At 51.8% G+C, this 19,363-nt stretch overlaps 1 protein-coding gene across 5 annotated transcripts in view; it reads right to left on the reverse strand.

Annotated features, from left to right (window-relative positions):
• Nucleotides 1-128: 128 nt before the first annotated feature.
• The window catches only part of DOCK3 (dedicator of cytokinesis 3), a 404,205-nt gene continuing 384,970 nt past the window's right edge, over nucleotides 129-19,363 (reverse strand). For 4 of the 5 annotated variants that reach the window (XM_081246551.1, XM_081246550.1, XM_081246548.1 and 1 more), the window contains 9 exons: nucleotides 19,194-19,310; nucleotides 17,370-17,491; nucleotides 15,988-16,126; nucleotides 15,326-15,473; nucleotides 9,889-10,007; nucleotides 8,615-8,702; nucleotides 4,631-4,753; nucleotides 4,013-4,095; nucleotides 129-3,180 (listed from right to left, as the gene is read on the reverse strand). In XM_081246551.1, coding sequence (XP_081102677.1) covers nucleotides 2,671-3,180; nucleotides 4,013-4,095; nucleotides 4,631-4,753; nucleotides 8,615-8,702; nucleotides 9,889-10,007; nucleotides 15,326-15,473; nucleotides 15,988-16,126; nucleotides 17,370-17,491; nucleotides 19,194-19,310 — 1,449 coding nt within the window. In that variant the 3' untranslated portion in view covers nucleotides 129-2,670. The remainder of the gene's footprint in view (nucleotides 3,181-4,012; nucleotides 4,096-4,630; nucleotides 4,754-8,614; nucleotides 8,703-9,888; nucleotides 10,008-15,325; nucleotides 15,474-15,987; nucleotides 16,127-17,369; nucleotides 17,492-19,193; nucleotides 19,311-19,363) is intronic. The other variant, XM_081246549.1, reaches the window with a different exon arrangement.

The following is a 19,363-nucleotide window of genomic DNA, read 5'->3' on the forward strand; positions in this document are numbered from 1 at the left end:
GCACGCCGTCTCCTGCTTCCCACTGAGCGCTCAGGGCCCTTGGCTGCCCTCATTTCCAGGGCAGGGCTTGGCTCCCTGTCTTTGAAGGCAGGACGTGGGGAAGGTTGGCTCTGCGCTCAAGGCAGAAAGGAGATTTCTATGGGGCTAAAAGGGCTTGGAGCCCAGCGACAAGGGTTGGAGAGGGGCACTTGCGCTGCTCCCAATTCAGTGAATTCAGTGGGTCAGTATCAGGTATTCATCTTTAATTCACATCACAGCAGTCAAAGGAGTGGGGAAAGGGGGGAAATAAGGTGGCAGATATTTACATTTAAAATTCACATTACTTGTTGGATTTAGAACATGCTACCACAATATATACAGTAAAACCTTTTGGGACGCCAGTACAAATTTTTTTTTTTCTTTAACTTTGCTTTCTGGTACAGGTAAGACCATTTTTAAGTCACTTATTTTAAACATAAATACACAAAAGAAATGGTTAGAAGTTTTCTTATTTTAAATAAGCACAGAATGCCAGAGGTTAAAAACACATTTATAGGGCTGAATACCAATTGGACATCACACTCTATACATTTTTTGCTCAAATTCCTGTACAAATACACAGCATTCAAATAGGTATTTACAAATAAGCTTGAAAGAATGAAAATCAGTATTTCACAATCTTTTCAGAGGATTCTCATCTCTTGCCTCCCACTTCCCTTCAGACTGGCTGATTCTCCAGTGAAAGGAATTTGGATTATGTCTTTTTCATCCAATTAGGGAAAATGGAGAGGGAAAACAAACTGGGCTCACCCTGTATAAGGCAAGGCCAAATGAACCCACATTCCACTCTACCCTCCCATGCCGCCAGGTGGAGAAGGTAGATGTTCTTATGTGAGGATTGCCTTGTCCAGGGATTGAGGTTCAGAGGTGCCCTAAAACCTAAATATGCCCTCCTACCTAAGAAATTCAAAGCTAGTCCCCGACTGTCACACTTGTGAACACCAGATGGTCCAGGCCTGCCAGGACTGACCCACTCTGCTTGGAGTCACCCTTGAAGTATCAGAAAGGACCCACAATGGTGATAAACACTCCCAGATGCCCTGAAGCTAATGTGGCCCCCCATCTTTCCTCATAGGTTACTTGCTGGCATTCCTATTAAACAATCTGGCATTTGTTTACAAGTGAAAAACACCCTAACGATGGAGGTCAGATGGGCCAGCAGAAGAGGAACTAGGGGAGAACATAGCTGCTCAGCAAGGAGAAGGCAGCCTTGGGACCATCACAGTTGTGAATGCAAGCAAATAAATGTTTCGTAGACTTTTTTAAAGTAACTTAGAAGCACCCTGGTAAAATACTATTACCACCCCACCCTATTCCCCCAAATAATAAACCAAGAGGAAAATCGGTGCCCTGACCTGAAAGTTTCCTATGAAGACACCACTGCCTTCTGCCCAACAGACTGGGGAGGCTGGAGAAACTGCCCTCCTGCCTGCCCTGAACCCTGAGTGGTGGTCCCCACGGGCCTGGAGCTGAGGCCCTGCACTTGGCTACTGGGAGAGGTTAATTCAACCTGCGTGGCTCTCTGCTTCTAAGAGGAGAAGCTCCCTCCCACCCTTTTTACCCAGGAGCTTGCTGAACCTGACCACAAGTCCTCAGGCCTTAGAATCCTGGCTGGGCAGCCAACCCCACTGCTTGGAGGTAGTGCTGAAAATCCCTGATTCAGGAGCTGATGACAGGCACTCTGGCCACTTCTGAAAGCCTAGAGGATTTCCGGCCCCTGCCACACCCCAGCCTCACTCCTGTATCAGCTTGTTTCTCAACACGTGGCTGCCCGGGCCCTGGGGAGGAAGGTGGCGAGGGTAATCCCTCTGGCGCTACACCCCCACTCAAGCTCCAGAGGGTAGGAGATAACCACTGCAGATCCATGCACCAAGGGGGCTCCTGCAGGGCACAGGGTGTATTAAGAGTGGAGAGGGGCAAAGGGTCAGAAATAAAAACGATGGAGGGAAAAATCCAAGGTAGAGTAGGAGGCAGGGCTGGCCCACGGAAGCCTGGCAGTATGCCCTGGGCATGCAGTTAGGCCAGGTCACATGCCTGAGCTGGCAGGTTGGCCTAGCCAGCCTCTCAGTTGCACACTCCTGGATGGAAGAGGGAGCAGGTGGGCAGACATTTGTGCAAAATGGCTTGTAGCCCCCTTGTCCACTGGTGACATAGTCAACGTGGTCCTTGCAATCCCTGAATACAACCGTGAGCTCTTCTGTCCACACAGCAAAGGAAGAGGTCCCTAGTGCAATTTCCATTCTGTGCATCTCTTCCCTGGAGGGAGGGCCTGGGCTCCTACACCCCTGGGCCCTGCAAAGCAATCGATTCTGTCTGTGCAATATCTCCATATAGCTCCACATCATCTGGAACTGCAGGAGGAAGAAAGCATCTATTCCACAAAGGAAAAAGGAAAACCCATAGAAATGGAATGTAGAAAATGAAATAAAAAGAGAAGCCACAACCCTTCATGCTGCTGTGGCCTCTGTACATGGCAACACACGAGTTCACGGCAGTAGAATGTAGACTCGGGGTGGTTCTCTCCTGAGTGCCAGGCCTCTCTGGCTCCCTGCGGGGGGACTTGCTTTTCAGACCTGGAGTGGTGAGGAAAGCTGCTCACTGAGGGTGGTGTCCCAGCTGCCTCCCTGCCCCTCACTGTTCCCCTCGGCTGTGCTCCCAGGCCATGCGAGCCTGGTCTTCCTTGGTGCTCCCAGGAGGCAGCGAGGCCTTGCGATGCAGGCCCCGAGGCCTCTCGGTCTCCTCGCGCAGCAGCACACCTTCGTCGTGCTCCAGGGCCGGCAGGCGGGGGTGGTAGGGCTTGGGTGGCAGCGCAGGTGGGTCCATGGGGTCCTGAGGGATGACACATCCCGGGGCTGAGTGGCTTCGGCATGGCTGGGCCTTGATGGAGTCCAGAACAGCGGACTCGGAGAGGCTGTAGTGGACGGGGAGGTAGGGTGGCTCAAGATCTTCGTCAGCATTCCAGGCCTGGCTTGGCACGGAGTCCATGGTGTCGGTTCGAGGAGGGGCCTCCGAGGAGTGCCCAAAGTTACTCTCGCTTAGGGAAGACACACCGCTGCTGGCACTGCCAGACAGCGTAGAGTTGCTGCCATCCAGGCCCGACTGGGGGCTTGTGGGGGAGGCTGGGATAGGGTGGAGAGGAGACTGCAAAAGAAAAGGTAAAAATGTTAGAATCCCTCTTTCCAAACAGGCTGGCTGGCCCACTACGGGAAGAGAAGACCAAGAGTCTGCTTATTAATGAACTTTAATCCTCATCAACAGCATGTTTCTTGTTTCATCATCAGTCACCCCCTAGCTCTTCCCTGCCCCCAACAAGCCAGTGGAGGCCCAGAATCACCTGCATTTCTGTGGCTAAAAAATGGCCCTGTCTTGGCTGCTGGGCAGTTGTGCCCCCTGAAGCCATGTCCCAGGCTGCTGGCTGTGGCTCTGGGGTACAGACAGAAGGGCTGGGTCATCAGGCCAGTTGGCGAGGGTAGAAAAAACCCTAGTGGGCCACGGACCAGATGAGTGCATTCTGCTGCTGAAATCTGTGACAGTCTTTTCCAATTTGCAGAAAAGTTAACGAGTTTTTCATAAAGGTCTGGTATCTGATGCTTCTTGCTTTGAGTGGACACCAGTTTAAAGTGCTCTATGATCCACCACAGGAATGTTTCTTTACGTCTTGAACTGTGGTGTGTTGATAAGTTGGGTGTTGGCAGGGAACCCCCTGGCTTCTCACTGCTCGTTGCTCACATACTCTGAGTACCATGTGTTGCCATCTCCAGGACCCTCTGACTTCCCTGCCCCCATCACATTTGTTGCAGGACACATTGGTCATCTGCATCCCAAGTGTGGCTCCGGCCACCCCCAGCTTCTGCCAGGCTGGGCTCTCAGGGACAGGAGCAGGAGAGGTAGACCTCAGGTGTCTCAGGGGTGATTCTAGCAGCTGAGATGGCTCCTCTCACATCCTGGTGGGGCTGTCACCTTAGGGCATTACCTTGCGCAGGGTCCGGGCTGGGAGGGCCGGGGGGGTGTCACCCAGGGGGTGGTGGAAAGCGTCAAAGTGTAGGGAGTAATGACCTGCAAAGGAAACAGAACCAGAGCCTCAGCTGGGCCCTTCTTGTGCTGCACGTCAGCATATCTTGCAGGGACAACTGGACAGATGTGAGTCTCCTGCAACCCCTCAGCATTGAAGGCCACAGGAAAACCTCTCTTTTCACTGAAGTTCTCCAAAACACAAGCTGCTGGAGTAAAGACACCCATGCCACACAGGAGGTCAAGAAGGTCGAGTGCATCAGAGCCCATGGAACAACAGACCGCAGACAGTGGTAGCTCTCAGCCTGCTGCTTGGCGACGACAGGCTGGTGAGTATCACGCTTGGCATGGTCAGTTCTGATGTCTTCAGCCTCCACGGTTGGAAAGGCCTCACTGAGCTCACCTGCTGTGCTTGGAAACCTCACTGACCCCAAAGCCCTGCAGGATCCTTCCTGCGGTGGGGATGTTTTTTCCTTGGCTGAGTCGGCCCATCTTCTCAGCCTGGAGGGCTGTTGCCCTTGCCCGTGAGTAGAATCTGAGACTGGGGACTATCTGGGGGACCCGCTGGAGGTCTTCTTACCATGCAGCAGGCTTCGGGGAGGCACTGGGGGGGCCAGGATGCACCCCGTGTGGGCAGACAGGAAGGGCTGGGCCTCTCGGGCTCCGCTATCCAGGCTCCAGCTGCTGGGGGCTGCTGGCACCGCTGAAGGGTGAAAACAGATGGCATGAAGGGAGGTTACTTCTTGAGCCACCCTCTGAGAGAAGCCTGTCCTACAGCCTATGGCTTCTGCAGGTGCATACTATGTACTCAGCACACGTGGGAGTGGCACGCCAGCTCCTAAGACACAAAACACTGGCTAAGCAAGACACTGTGGCCCACAGGGGACCGTGGTCAGGACAGAAGCCACTTAAGAGGATGGCAACAGAGTGAACTGATGTCTGAAGAGTACTCAGGATACGGTAAGCAGAGAGAAAGTGCAGCAAGGAGTGAGCATCTGCAGCCTCCAGGACTTGACAGGAGGAGAAGAGAGAACAGAAGAGGTGAGAAGAGGAGAGTCAAACAGGCTGATGGGACTGCAAAAAAAGAGAGAGAGTGCGCGAGTGCGCACCTATGGAGAGTCTTACCAAGGTCAGGATTCAGGGCTCTCCCATAGCCCTGGCCCAATGGAAAAAGCAGGGAGCAGGATGGGTGGGCAGCAGAGACTGCCTCCGTCCACAGCTGCTGCACGGCCAGGGAGGGGGCAGGAGCTGCCCCCAAGCTGGCCCCACAAAGAGCCTGTGGTAAGTACAAGCTTTGCCCATCCCTGTTGCTTCTGTGCCCACTGGCCGGGCTTGGGATGCACAGGGGTTTTCTAGGTAAGGACTGGTATTCACTGTGCCTGCTGGAGGAGAGTCTAAAGCCTGTGAGTCATGGCCCAGGTCCAGCAGGGACCACTGCTTCCAGAGAGGAGGGAGGGCTGTGGAGCCCATGGGTGCTTTGGGGCATGTAGAGAGGCCCAGTTCCTGGCACCCACATGCTATGGATGCAGGGTAGAGTGGGCCCTGGACAAAGGGAAACACAGGGTGTCCACCTATGGTAAGGAAGAAGTCCAGTGCCAGAATACTGGCCCTTCAGCCACAGCTGGGGTGAGTGACTTTGTAAGAGGGGAGAGGAGAGAAGGGATGGCTGGACCTTGGGGTCCGAGGAGCAGAAGGGGGGCATGTGAATGCTACTGGCCAACTCCTCCTGGAGAACAAATAACACTGACAAGAAATATGACCTTTCTCTGACAAAGCCAGACAGGCACCAGTTCCCTTTTGGGCTCTCCTAGAGAGAGAAGTGGCCTACCCACTGGCTTTGTTCTGAGGCAGTCATAGCTAAAGTGAGCCTGACAAGGCTGGGGTCTGGGTTCTTCCCACTCCAGGTCCTGCGTGGGGAATGCCAGGGCCTAATGGGACCTGAGAGGCTCTGGGAGGGAAGGAGCTGGAGTTTAGCCATTGAGGAGGATGTAGCCAGGAGGGGTTGGGCCCCATGTGGTCCAGGGATAAGGTGATGGGTGATGTCCACCCTAGTCCTCACTGGTCAAGAACTGCTGTGGGCTTGCAGCAGAACACAGGGTAGAACTCAACGACCTCAACAGCTTCAGTTCTGAGGAGCACGGCTCAGTCTCATGGGATGGCTGACGGCTGGTGGCAGAAGGGAGGGTGTGGCAGTGATTGGGTAGACAGACACTCAGCTGTCCACTTAAGGGAGGAAAGAATTCTGACTCTGGTGAACACCAGGTGGATTCCACCAGAAGGCCTCCTCAGAGAGCCTGGGCCACCCTAAGGACAGGACAGGCCTATTCTCATGTAGGCTTTCCTCAAGTTGCAGCATGAGCTTCCTGGTCCTCAGCACTGAGCCTCCCTCTCCCGAAAAGGAGAAGTTCCATCTCCATAAAAAGCCACCAAACCTCACGGAATAAGAAGCTTGGAGGTGGGTCTGGGCAGCTTCCCCAAAGGGGCTCTGACAGCCCAAGATCTCATGTGCACATCTAGACCCCGGAAGAACTGTGGGACTGCAAAAGTTTACCCACAAGGGCCCAAAGGATCTTGCAGGTAGCAACGATACGGGGGAAGAAAGCTGGCGAGGCTGCAATGGTGTACAAAGGGTACCTGCCTGAGCCCCTCCGTGTGAACCAGAAATCATCAAGCTCGCCCTGTAGCCTGCTGTTGGTGACCACTGAGACCAGTGAACTTGTGCCATACAGCATAAGTGTGCTGGGGTTAGTGGAAAATCTAAGATGCACAGACCTATCCTAGGAGAAGAGGGGCAATCCCCACTGTGTCCTGGCCATTTCTCTCTCTCTCTGTTATGGGCCACCACTGGCCTGAGGTCCCCTGTGCACAGCCCACAGCCTCGAGGGCAGGCTTGCTTGGTCTGGGAGTCACTGCCTAGCAAAGAGAGACACATGTAAGTGAGAAGTGGAATTCTCATGGGACTCAAGATCCCGATGACAAGAGAATGGTGACAAGTATGCACAGTTCCTGCCCTGGAGGATCCAGGTAGAGACTTAGGGAGTTATTACTCTGGCCTATGTGTTCCCCCTAGGCAAATGTCTAGTTTGCTATCCACTGAGCACTGGCTTTGTGGCTTAAATGGGCTTGCTCTGGGCTCAGCCTTTGTTCTGAGACAACCCTCTTTCCTTCCCACACCTGGGGGGTGGGCATATCCAGCTTCTTGCTGCAGCTTGGTCTGAAGCCTGAAGCTCTTCTGGGTCCGGTTGGCGTTAAGGTCCTGGTCTGGCCACCAGCACCCACTTGAGCTCTGAGCCCATCTGTGCTCTTGGCTAGATCTGAGATTGCTCCACAACTCAGGTAAAGAGAAGCCACTGTGGATTCTGGCCCTCAAGGCCAGAAGGGCATTCTGTTTTGGGACACAGGTGCAGGGGTCCAGGTAAGCCGCATGTTTTGGGGATGTGCAACCTTGAGGCAAGGAAGGCATCTTCAGCCAGAATCTCCATGCCCTTTGTGGTTGAGTACCCGGTGCCGATGCCTACCAGGCACTGAGGTCATGGACCCCGTGCGTGGTCTCCTTAAAGAGGACAGAGAGGCATATCCTCCATGATGAGCAGGGGAGGAACAATGACGGTGGGAACAGCAGACAGTACTTGGTGAAGAGGTGCAATGATGACATGACAACAGCTTTGGAGGGACATGTTCTGATGGGACAGCAGGTTGTATTGCTGGGGACTAAGTGTGCCCTAAAGTCCAACAGATGGAGGAGAGGGGAGGGGAACCTACAGGGAGCGGGCTGACATGGGGCCGGTTCTGTGTGGCAGGTAGGCTTAGCATAGTCCCCACACAGGTACTGTTCTATGTTAAATGAACTCAGGTCTCCATGTTTGGGCTGGGTCATATGGGTTGAAGTCTGGTTCTTCCTTCAGCTTGCTGGAGCAGAACATAGGGTAAAACTCCACTATCTATAAACAGCCTCTGATCTAACTATTGCCTAGTCTCATGGTATAGTTGTTGGACTTGCAATGTGTAAAAAATGGACTCACAGCAGCTGCAGGCCAGAGCGGCTATAGGAGGAACTGAAGTCCCTTGGACAGGACTGTCTCTGGGAAACTCACTTTGCCATGGCCTGTCCTTCCCATTATTCTTGGGGGCATGCTTAGCCACAGGCCTGTTCTGAGCAAAAAGGAGAGGTCCCCGTGGGCCCAAGTTGAGAGGGACCAAAGGGGCCACAGGGCCTGCTAAATTCTGGGGCTGGTTGGGAGGAGCCCCGGGGAGTGGCTGCCCACCGTTTACATATGGCAGCCCAAGTTTTCATAAAGGTGGGCTCGGCAGGTGGCAGCTGGGGCTTCTCAGAGGGTGGGCCCTGGGGAGGGAGAGATACAAACAAACAGGATCCAAACCTTAGCATCAAGCCAGATGTGGGTTAAATAGTGAACACAGGAACTGGTCAGGACTCTGGACAGATAGACTGGCCTGGGCATTAGAGTGTGGCTCAGCCTTGGCCAGCTGGTGCTCAGGGACAAGAGTCAGACGCTCAGGAGGGGGATAAACATGGGAGGAGGCCACCTGGGAAAGGGAATTATACCTTTTTCAGCCACAGACAGATTGGGATCACTGCAGGGTTTGCAGGCTCCAACCACTTGCTGGAACAGGGCCCGCTGGAAGTTTGGCAGCTGAGGGAAGGAGAAAAACATCAAAGAGTAAAAACAACCAGTTACACCTTGGGGGCAGTGTTGTGGGCCACAGGAGCCAGGATATTCCAGGATCAGATGGAAAAATCAATGCAGTGGTACAGCTCATGCTTGAGATGTGTTGAGAACATCAGGCCAGCGGGAAAACTATCCACGCTCTCTGGCTCTAAGTCCTGCCATGTGCCGTGTTTGAGGGTCCACCCTCCAGTGTCTCCCTGGGCTCCAGGTTGTCCTGTACATGGCCAAGAAAAAGGACACAGACACCCGAGGGTATCTAACTGTATCCTTCTGTCCTGCCAAGGAGACCCACTGGTAGAAAGGATTTAGGGACCCCTTTCACCCCTGAGCACTGACAGGTTTAGTCTCCTGGAGATGCCCCACATGCACAGGCCCATGTGAGCACTGAAGGTAGGGAAAGGGAGGCACTCAAGCCCAAAGTCACAGACAGGACCTACTGTTCTGATGGGCAGCTGCCAGGCAGACCTGCTCCTTCCACCTGGGAGGGCTGACCAGGCACAGGGAGGTACTGCTGGGAAAGTCCTGGCACTCTGGGACTAGGTAACAGTTGTTTGGAGGTGACTTTCATGGACCCTGACAGAAGGACAGGGCAGACTGGACAGGAGGGTAAGGAGCTAATCCCTGCAGCTTCTTGTTCAAGGGCCCCATATAGGATATTTGGAGAGCTGTGCAAATGGTGTGGAGAGTAGTCCCAGCGGGTAGAGAGGGGCTTCAGGTGGATGGATGGATGGATGGATGGATGAAAGAGGCAGAGTTTGCCCCAGTGAGGATGTCCTTCACACACACAGGGAAGAAGGCCATTTTCTAGACCCACGTCCACCACTGCCTTCTTGGGACAGAGAAGAACCAGTTTTCTCTGCCAGACTGTTTATAGATGAGGAGTCCAGGAGGCTGGCCAGAAGGATAGAGAGCCACACAAACAATGGTGGTTCCAACCCTGCCACCACTCTACCCACAGCTGTACTCCATCTGGACTGCTGGTTCTCACATTCACTGCAGTTCCCATCTAGGAGCCCAGCAGCCTTCTGAGGGTCTTATGGCAGAATGAGGGAGGGACGAAGGACAGTGCAGAAAGCCTAGCAAGTGCAACGAGGGAAGCCCAGGCCAACACACTTGCAGCAAAGGGCAGTCAGTAGGCTGGCTCCATTACCTGTCCGTTCTCCAGGATGGCTGCTGGATACATGGCACTGCTGGGGCGATCCCGGTGTGTGGGCAGCAGCAACATCATTTCCCGGGCATGGCGGTACTTATCTGGCAGAGAGGGAGAGCCTGTAACCAAGTGAGAACAATCACGCACAGATGACAAGCCACAGATGGAGGGCCCAGAGGGCAGGCATCCTTGGGGCCAAGGAACCAGGGTGGGTGTCCCCTTGCAGTTGGGGTGAGGATGAACTCAGCAAGCACAGGAGGAATGAAGCAGAGCCTGGTGGTTAGATGGCGGTGGGGGCTGCACCCGGCATCCCAGCCAAGGCACACATACTACAGCCTGGGGCAATGCAGACTCCCTGACAGCGCCCTCACCATGCTCAGAGGCAGATCATGAGGAGAGCTGGGGACTGGAGCTGGGGTCCTAGGGGCCCTCTGCATCCAGCACTCTTGGGAGATGGGTGTGGCCTGGATGCTGAGCTCTCTCAGGGGGCCCAGGCACGGGCCCAGGCCAGCTTGCAATGGAGCCATCACACAGAAACAGACACACTCAGATAACACAGCAGCACAGTTCTTACTTGACACACTGTTTCTACACACTTACCTTCTCCAGACACCACTGGCCCTGTTCCCAGCTGGCTCCCTACCACCTTTTCCCAGATTCCAAGCCTCCAGTGCCTGGCCTCTGCCTTCCTGGCCATCCTACTGCAGACCCAGCCAGACTGGCTGGGGGCCCAGGGCCCTGCACACAGGGGGCTCTCCAGGGTTTCTAAGACTTGCCCTTCATTGAATTCAGGAGTCATGGAGCTAGTCTGGGACTTGTGGGTCTTTAACCCAGGCTCTTGAGTTGACTTGGTTCATACCCTTCTCTTGTGAGACCTCCTCTGGCCTGAGGGGCTGTTATGGAGACCAGATGTGGTGTGGCTTAGTCCCCATTGATGCAGGCTACAGCTATGGGCCCAGGAACCTGTCAACCAATGGTTCTCAAGGGGACCTTCCACAGAAGTAGTGAGAGTAAACTTGCGGGCTTCCCTTGGGAAGATATAATTAGAAGGCCCTCCAAATGTCCATCACTCATCGTGCCAAACGCCAGCATGTCCATGTCCAACTAGTGGGGTCTTCTGGACCCTTCGTGGGAGGGTCACCTGGACCCCAGTGCCCCTTACTTGCCCACTGGCAGCTCGGCAGCCTCCGGCTGGTTCAAGTGGTTGAAACCCCTCTCTGTGGTGTTTTCTTAGTGAGGCTCCATCTGAGAGGTGAACCTGCAGCTCAGGAGGCTGTGTGTCCCTGAAAACCAGGGTCTCTGGACCTTCCTGTGAGTGTGCCGTCCAGGCACTGTCAGGGTACAACTAAAAAAGGTCTTCTGCAGCCAGGCGTTCTTGAGATATGCCTCTTGTACTCATTTTAGTCCAAGGAGATGAGGCTTAAATATGTTGAAGAAGTCAGTATATTAAAAACAAGTAAGGCAATTATTATTTAAGTAAACTTTTTCCACAGCTGGTCTGAGTGATACTGTTTATAGAACCCCAGGGCTGGCTCTAAGACCTAGTTTTAAAAATATCCTTCATTGATAAGGGAATAAGTAAAGTATGCTTTTTTAAAAAACTAGGCCTGAATTGCTACTATTTGGTGATTTTTTCCACTTACATCAATATTTTCTTTTAGAACTTATGCTCTGAGGCAACCTCAAAAAGACGGCTGTGTAAAGAAAAAAGGAAAAGGGCTCCTAATCCCACTGGTTTCTATAGTGCCTTTCCAGCAAGAAACTCTGAATGCTCCCTGGGTCCTGCTGGCCACATCTCTGGACAGGGGTACCCCCAACTTGGCGTACACAGAGACACAGCCCCTTTATACCAACTCAGTTACATCAAACTCATATCTAATACCCATCCTGCACCAGGCATGTGGTTGGAACATGGTGTACCACCTTGCTCAGCTTGGCCATGGTCCCTCACCTCACAGAGCTCACAGTCTGGCTCACCAGGCCAACCCCAGATCTGCGCACTCAATATCCTGATACATGTTGCAGGGCTAGGATGGAAGGACAGCAGCCTGCAGGCCCCAGGGGCTATGCTGAGGATTTGTATCCATGTTACGGAGGCCCCTCTGGTGCGAAAACTAAAGAGTGCTCTGTGCTACCACTGGATTTTCTAACTATCATCTTACTTCCTGCCTACTGTTGTCTTCCCTGGGCAGCCAATACCATGGTAGGAGAGAGTGATGGCTACTTTTCATGAAAACATTTAAACACCACAAGGGCTTTTGTGTCACAGGACTTTTGAACTACTTCAGGTGTAGTTTGGTAAACCCCAGGGGGGCTAAGTCCCAGCATGACTGAGTAATTCAAGGAGAATCAACCAAAATCTCCATGTTTCCTAGCCCCACTCAGCCTTTTAACCACCAGGGGGCGCTGCCGACGTACAAGAGTTTAGACTGCCTTGCAGGCCATTCAACTTGAAGGTTTCCAAAGCAACAAGAACCACAGCAGAGTGTCAATGGTCACGGCAAGGAAGGCTATTGGTGACATGACCACTCCTGGGAGTGGGGAAAGTGACTCCAATGCAAAGGACTCTCCAGAACACTCTCCATGAAAGCCTTCCCCTCATCCGTAACATCAGACATAAACCCCCGAGTGGGCCATTCTGTTTCTTCCGTGACGCCAGTGCATCTACTACTTCACCTCCCACGTTTATCTAAAAATATCAGTCTTCCTCTATGACACCAGGTCACAGTCTGTATCTTCTCTCACATGTGGGCCTGACACACGTTGGGCCCATGGTTTTCTCCAGATGGGCCTACACATGGATTGCATGGATGTTGTAGCCTAGAAGTGACTTCCTGCTCTTTCTTAATAGCCTCTGCTCTTATCACGATTCCCCGCTTTGGGCCCAGTTCTGTTTAACTATTCTGTTCACTTTTATACTTCATATCTACTCCAGAAAGGGAGGGAGCTCCTATCAGCCTTTCACTATATGATATTCTAGAGTTTGACCATCATGATAGCTTACCTCCAGAGATGGCGACCATCAATGCCTTCCCTCCCAAAACACACATGCCACGGCTCACATCATGAGGTGCAGTCTTATTCCACACCCTGGTATTTGGGTTGGCCTTAGTGACTTGATTAACCAACAGAATGTGGCAAAAGGGATGTTCTGGGACTTCCAAGGCTGGGTAATAAGAAGTCTTGCAGCTTTTGCCTGGGTGTCTTGGAATGCTTGCTCTGGGGAAAATTGGTTGCATGCTGTGAGAAGCTCAAGCTACAGAGAGAGGTCATACGTAGGGACTCCGGTTGACAGCCCCAGCTGAGCTCCCGGCTGACAGGTACTATCACCTGCCAGCCACGTGAGCGAGCCATCTTGGATGTCCAGCCTAGTTGAGTCTTGAGATGATTCCAGCCCCCGGTGACATCTGACTGCAAGCTCATGAGAGACTGCAACTGAGAATTGCTCAGTGAGCCCTGTTAACCCACAGAATCATGCAAGATGATAATAAATTGTGGTTTTAAGACACTAAGTTTTGGTGGGTGGTTTATTATGCAGCAATTGATAACCAAGCCATTTGAAATAAAAAGGGATCACTTCCAAACAGGGAGAACATAACTTCTCTCTATTCAACTCTGATGGTGTAAGAGCAACGCATACTTCTCACTGAGCACTCGTAAAAGCTTGATGAGGGAATAGATTAGTATATGGTTAGCTGGAAGGACAAACGTGGTACCAGAAAGCCTGTGAGGTCCCTGATGGCGTCTTTGTCCTCTTCAGGGCACCGAGTACCAGGCACTGCCTAGAGGAAGTGTCTGAGCAATGTCAGAGTGGAAGTGAGTTAAAATGTCCATCCTTTGCTGCCTCTGTTTTTATCAATAATCATGGTTCAGAGATCTGACTTCAGCAAGAATACCCAGCTAAAGACTTAGATATGGCTGAGTATATCTTAGAGAGTGTTCAGGTTAGGAAAAAAACCACACAACAGATTAGATTACAAAATCTGTTTCTGCAGCTCTATTCAGGAGCATTACCTTAAGACACTGCAAATGCTAACCTCCACTACAGAAGTCATGGCTGACTTCTCAGGGTTTCCTTCCTTTTTATTCCCCAAAACATCTTTTGATGTACCTTCTTTGTAACACAAATCACTGTTGCTTCTCTATGTTTGCAGCCCTCACATACTGACAAATCTTCAACATGCACCCATTTGTTGGATCATTTTTCTTCTTCAGCACTAGAAATACCTGCTTCCAAATGCTGGCTCCCCTTTTTTGAGTGCCTTGGTCCATGTTAGGGAGGCGATCATGGAAGTGGAATGGGCATCAGACTGAGGGCTGGCATGTGTAAAGACTCAAACTCCAAAATCAACTTGGCCACAAACTGGTTGGATGGCCTTAAGCCCCTGGACCTGTTTCCTCCACGGGGAATGAGGGGTTGGGCTGGATGCTTCAGGTGAAAGTCTGTAACTGTGCCTGTTGCAGCCTTACCCCCCTTCTGCTGTCTGCTGAGGCTTTTCCCAGTTGGCCACTGCATCTCTCTCTCTATCACTGCTACTGTGGGCCTTTCAGGTTTGTGTGCTATGAAAGAAAAGGTGTTTTTTTTTTTCCCTCAATGACCCTCTATGTCATACATTTGTGCTATTTCTGTTTATCTTCATAATAATGAGAAGAACAAAGAGACTCCACCCCTCTGAAGCCTGGAAGCAACAGCCAGTGACTAGCTGGTAAGCTCACCACTCTCTTCTGCTACTATTCTGCACAGCCAACCCTGGGAAGTGCTAGATTTTAGTCACCATAGCTAATTTCCATTCCATTGTGAATGTTTCTATCTAAAAGGACAGAGAATCAAATTTTACTGCAGGAACTAGAATCAGAATATGAAAAAGATGCTGGCTCAGAACAATATTTATTCAACTGAACAAGAAATCAAGCAATAATTGGCAAAGTTAATAGCTTTTTACAGAGCCATCTCTCCTGATTAAGACTTTCGCAACTGAACAAAGATTTTTTGGCTGTTGTTACCGTTTATAATAATATTTTCCAGGGTTAATTTTAGTCTTCAAATTTAATTTTCATACTTTTTCATCATCTTTGATTACTCAAGACAAAACTCACTTTTGCCTTAACTTTGAGCTTTATTCTTGCAAACACTTCAATGGAAAAGAACTGAGCTCTCCCCTAGGCTGTGTGTCCTCTTACTGAGGTGGAGATGCGATGGCTAAGCTACCTCGGTGGCAGCATAGCTGCAACCACTGCTCCGAGCAGGGTCTGAAGCCAGCCAGAGAAAAAGATTTGGTGGTAGGACCCCTCGAGTCCTTGGTACTAAAAGCGCAGGTGAGCATTCTCTAAGTCACAGGGCCGCTTTCAAAGACATAGCCACAGATGAGAGGAGGACAAGTGGGGCCCATGAGGCTCTCTCCTCTCCCTTCTGCAAGCAGCGCCCTGCCATCCTTACCTCGGGCACTGGAAGGGGCAGAGGTAATCATCTGGGATGGTGCTGAGTGAGTGGAACTCAGGCTGGAGGAAGAAGGGCTTGCCTGGGACGAGGACAGAACAGAGACGTTGGTGACTGAGCCCTGGTACCTGGGGTTGGGATACGCGAGCTGCAAAGGGAGAAAAATTAGCAGGGTAGAGGTCTGAATGGCCAGGACTGTAGACTGGCCCACAGTTGGCTTCTTCATGCCATGAGGTGAGGTGCCCAGACCCAGTGTCTGATACTGTACCCTTGCCCTGATGGAGGCCAGGCTGATGGCCAGCACTAAGGGTCACCTATTAACCCCAAAGGAGCAGGGCTGTTGGGTAGACTCTAGTGATGGTGCCCATGGAGGAAGCAGGACTTAGCCATCAGGAATGCCAGGCAGAAAGGCAATCTGTCAGAGGAGATTTCCCATGGGATCTCTAAGAGCAGCCAGGACTAAAGCTAGATTTCCTTCCTGGGAAAGAAGGCCTGGAAAGTGCAACATGGGATGGTGTGGAAGGAAGGCAGTTTTGTTAGCTCTGGGTGTTCTGAATTCAGGAACAAGAGAACTAGGCAGGGATGCCAGTCCTCAGGCCAGCAGAGAGGTGAATCCTCTAGGTATGGTGCCCTGGCCCATTCTCCTTGGACAGTTCTTGTACCTGCATGTGATGGTACAGGTCCTCAGGAGCCTCGCCCATGGAGCTGTCACCCAACATCACCACGTTTCCAGCTTCGCTAGATGTGTGTGAGGAGAGAGAGGATGATGAATGGCGGCCGGTCCCCATCAAGTTCATGGGGCTGTGAACAAGAGTGGGAGATAGGGAGGAGTCAGGTCTGGAGCTGAGACACTTTGCTAGGTGGTGGGGGGAGAGTCATGGGTGTGTATAAAACAGTCATCCCTAAGCCTTAGCCATCACTGGTTTGGATGGTTCCATAGCCAATGCTTATACCCATCTGAGGCCTGGAACAGTCCTGAACCCCACTAGGGGCCCCTAGTCTGGGAGGGCCAACGGTAGCTTGGCATAGCCTCGACCTAGAGTTAAATGATTTATGGCCACTCAGTCTGATGACATCAGCAGTGTCGCAGGAGGAATGAGAGATATGCTGAATCAGGTCACGGATCCCAGGTCCTCCTTGCTATGGGGTGTCTATCTGAGCCAGTGCCCACACCCAGATCAGATCTGCTCCTAGGTCAGGGTGTCTTCCTAGTTTGGGGAAACTATCAAAATAGCTGGCTGTGAACCATCTGTTGGCCTCCTTCCATCTCTGTGGCCACAGGCTTGCCAACAGTTCTCTTCTATCAGTTCCAGGCAGCCCCCCATTCATTCATTCCTTCTCATTTGCTGAGTACCCCTCTGTACTAACTTGCTGCTCACATTGGAAAACAAAGCGAAGTGAGGGCTCCTGTCCAGGGTCATCCCCTGGCCTGGGCTTCCTGCCCTGGAGACTTGAAGTCTCCCCAGTGGAGCCCTGGTGACAAGGACTCCTGAGTGCAGAGCAGGGACACCTTGATGTTCACATCACCATGTTGTCCTCTTCCTTAAAACCAACTGGTGATCCTCATTCCCCCTGGGATCAAGTCCAAAGGCCTGAATGAACCGAGCCCATCCAGAGCTGGTCCTGGCCCTCTTCCATGCCCTGGAATCCTTCACTCCAGCCACTTGGCTCTACCTGTAGTGCTGACCAGACTGGCTTGCTCATATCTTGAGGTGTCTGCACATGTTAGTGACTTTGCCTGGACCTTGCTCTATCACTTTCCTAACACCAACTCTTTTCTGCCCAGCAAACTTCTACTTACCCTTCAAGACTTACCCCAAATGCCCCCTCCTCCGTGTTCCCACAATACCATGTATACTCCTCTGTCACCCAGGATGACTGGATGCAGAGTGTAGATCCTGTAGCAGGAGCTGTGTGTTTGCTGTGCACATGGGTAAGAGGGCATGTGCGTACACACAAGCACTATTTTGGACTTCCTTGTTCTGATCTTTGACATTCAGACTTACCTTTGTGGAGGGGACCCTCCTCAGCCCTAAAGCCATACCTGTGCCGGTGGGTCATCTTGATGTTCTCTGGGCTCATGGGGCTATGGGATGCTAGGACATTTCCCCGTGGGGTGCTGGTGCCTGAACATGCAGGACTTAGCTTGTCCAAACCCGGAAACTCCTGTTGAGAAATGAATGCCCCTTCATAATAAATAATTAAGAATAAATAAGTAATTAAGAGGTGAGAGGGAAGAGCAGGCTGGTGGCAGGAATGTAAAAGAAAAAAAATCATATACTGTTGGCTGAACCTGAACTACTGGCTTCTTTTGGGCAGTGACCCCTTCACGACTAAAGCACCCTCCTAACCACACCGCAGCCTGGGGCAGAGGCTGTGAGGCCTAGGTCAACCCACTAAAAGCACATCTGGAGTAGGCTGAGGTTGGTCTGAGTTCACAAGAGTGTGTTAACAGGCATTTCTCACTATAGAAAAAGTAGAACAAGAGCTGGGAAACAGGAGAGGAAGAGCTGATTATCATCTGTCAGACAGTGGACACCTCTTACATAAGAACTGGAGTTGGGTTTTATTGGATTGCTAAATGGCCCAGCTCTCAGTGGCCCGGGTTAAGTTGTCTGTGACACAGTCTATGGGGAGACAGGACACAAAATCCTGATGCAAGTAATTGGAAAGCAGTACAGTTCTATTTTTGCATAATTAAGTATGTAGACATCTTGGCAGAAACTTCTGATCCCAAATCCTCCTGGGTGACAGCACATTGGTTTGTGTCCCTATTTGTGACTCTGAGGAAACAAAGCACAACTGTCCAGGTTTCCTGAAGTCCTTCACAATCTGTGGGCCTTAGGTGCACTGGGGATGTTTCTGAGCTTGCCCTGAAGAAGCAGGAGGTTTTCCACTCCCTTCTTCCAAAGCATGCAGAAGGCTGAAATGTGCTTCTGCAGCTGGAGAGGACACCTCCACGTGTGCCCTGGAGACCCTGAGGTATGTGGGCGAGCATTTTGTGCCTTTTCCTGCAGTGACCTGACAGCCTGCTTGCTAGAGAGCTCCCCCAGTGGCCAGGCTCTAGCTTGCCTGGGTCACCTGCTGTGATGGGGAAGTTCACACACAGAGAGACCAGAAGTTTGTACTCAAAACCACCTGAAGCCTACTCTCAGCCAGACAGCATTCCCTGTAAGACCCCTGGAGGGAAACTAGCCCTGGAATACAGGTCCTGCTTCTGCTTGTGTGCATCAGTCCTTGGGTCAAACCCTGCCATGGAGACCTAGGAGGCAGGTCAGAGTCAGGGAGATCTTCTGGGGCCTGGGCCAGGCCCAGAACCTGCCTGACCCTTCAAAGAGAGGCCAGTACAAAAGTACTGCCCACCCTAGGCTTTCTCAGATGTGAGCCTGGCTTATCAGACATGATGGAGGAAGAGGGAGGGAAGGGAGGCAGGGGGTTAAAGAGGAAGGGGAAAGAGAGGGGAAAGAGGGAGAGGGAGGAGAGAAGGCTGGCTCAGGCTATGCCTTACCTCTGTAGGTTCCTGGGATGAAAAATATCTCCAAAGAGATCCCTGCATGTGGGCTGTAAACTTTTCCTCCTCATATGAAAACCTCTCTTCACCAGCACAGTGCATTGAAAAAAACATTCTCTGTCCTTGAATATGACTCCTCCTTAGGGAGGAAGTGAATAAGAGGATCCTGGGTGTCCTTCTCCTGGATAGAGCACCCACCTCTGCCTCCTGCTATCCTGTGGTGGGAACAGCTTTTCCTTCACGTTCGCCTCTCCAGCCCCTCTTCCCACCCACCCCCTTCCTTTGGCTTGCTGCACAGGTCTGGAGGAAGTGACACCTGGTTATACTGCAGCAGGGACAGGACAGGGATCAGCTTACATGGTAGAGACTGGCCCGCATCATCTGGAACTGATCAATCAGCTTCTTATGCAGAGGGCGCATTTCTGGGTGCACAAACTTCTCATGAACTGCCAGCCCGACTCCAAGAACATGAACCTATTAGGGTGATAGACAACAGTACTCCATTAGCCAGGGAGCAGACCTTGGGT

The sequence above is a fragment of the Mesoplodon bidens genome, assembly GCF_964165515.1.
Source record: "Mesoplodon bidens genome assembly, chromosome: 10".
Lineage (NCBI taxonomy): Eukaryota > Metazoa > Chordata > Mammalia > Artiodactyla > Ziphiidae > Mesoplodon > Mesoplodon bidens.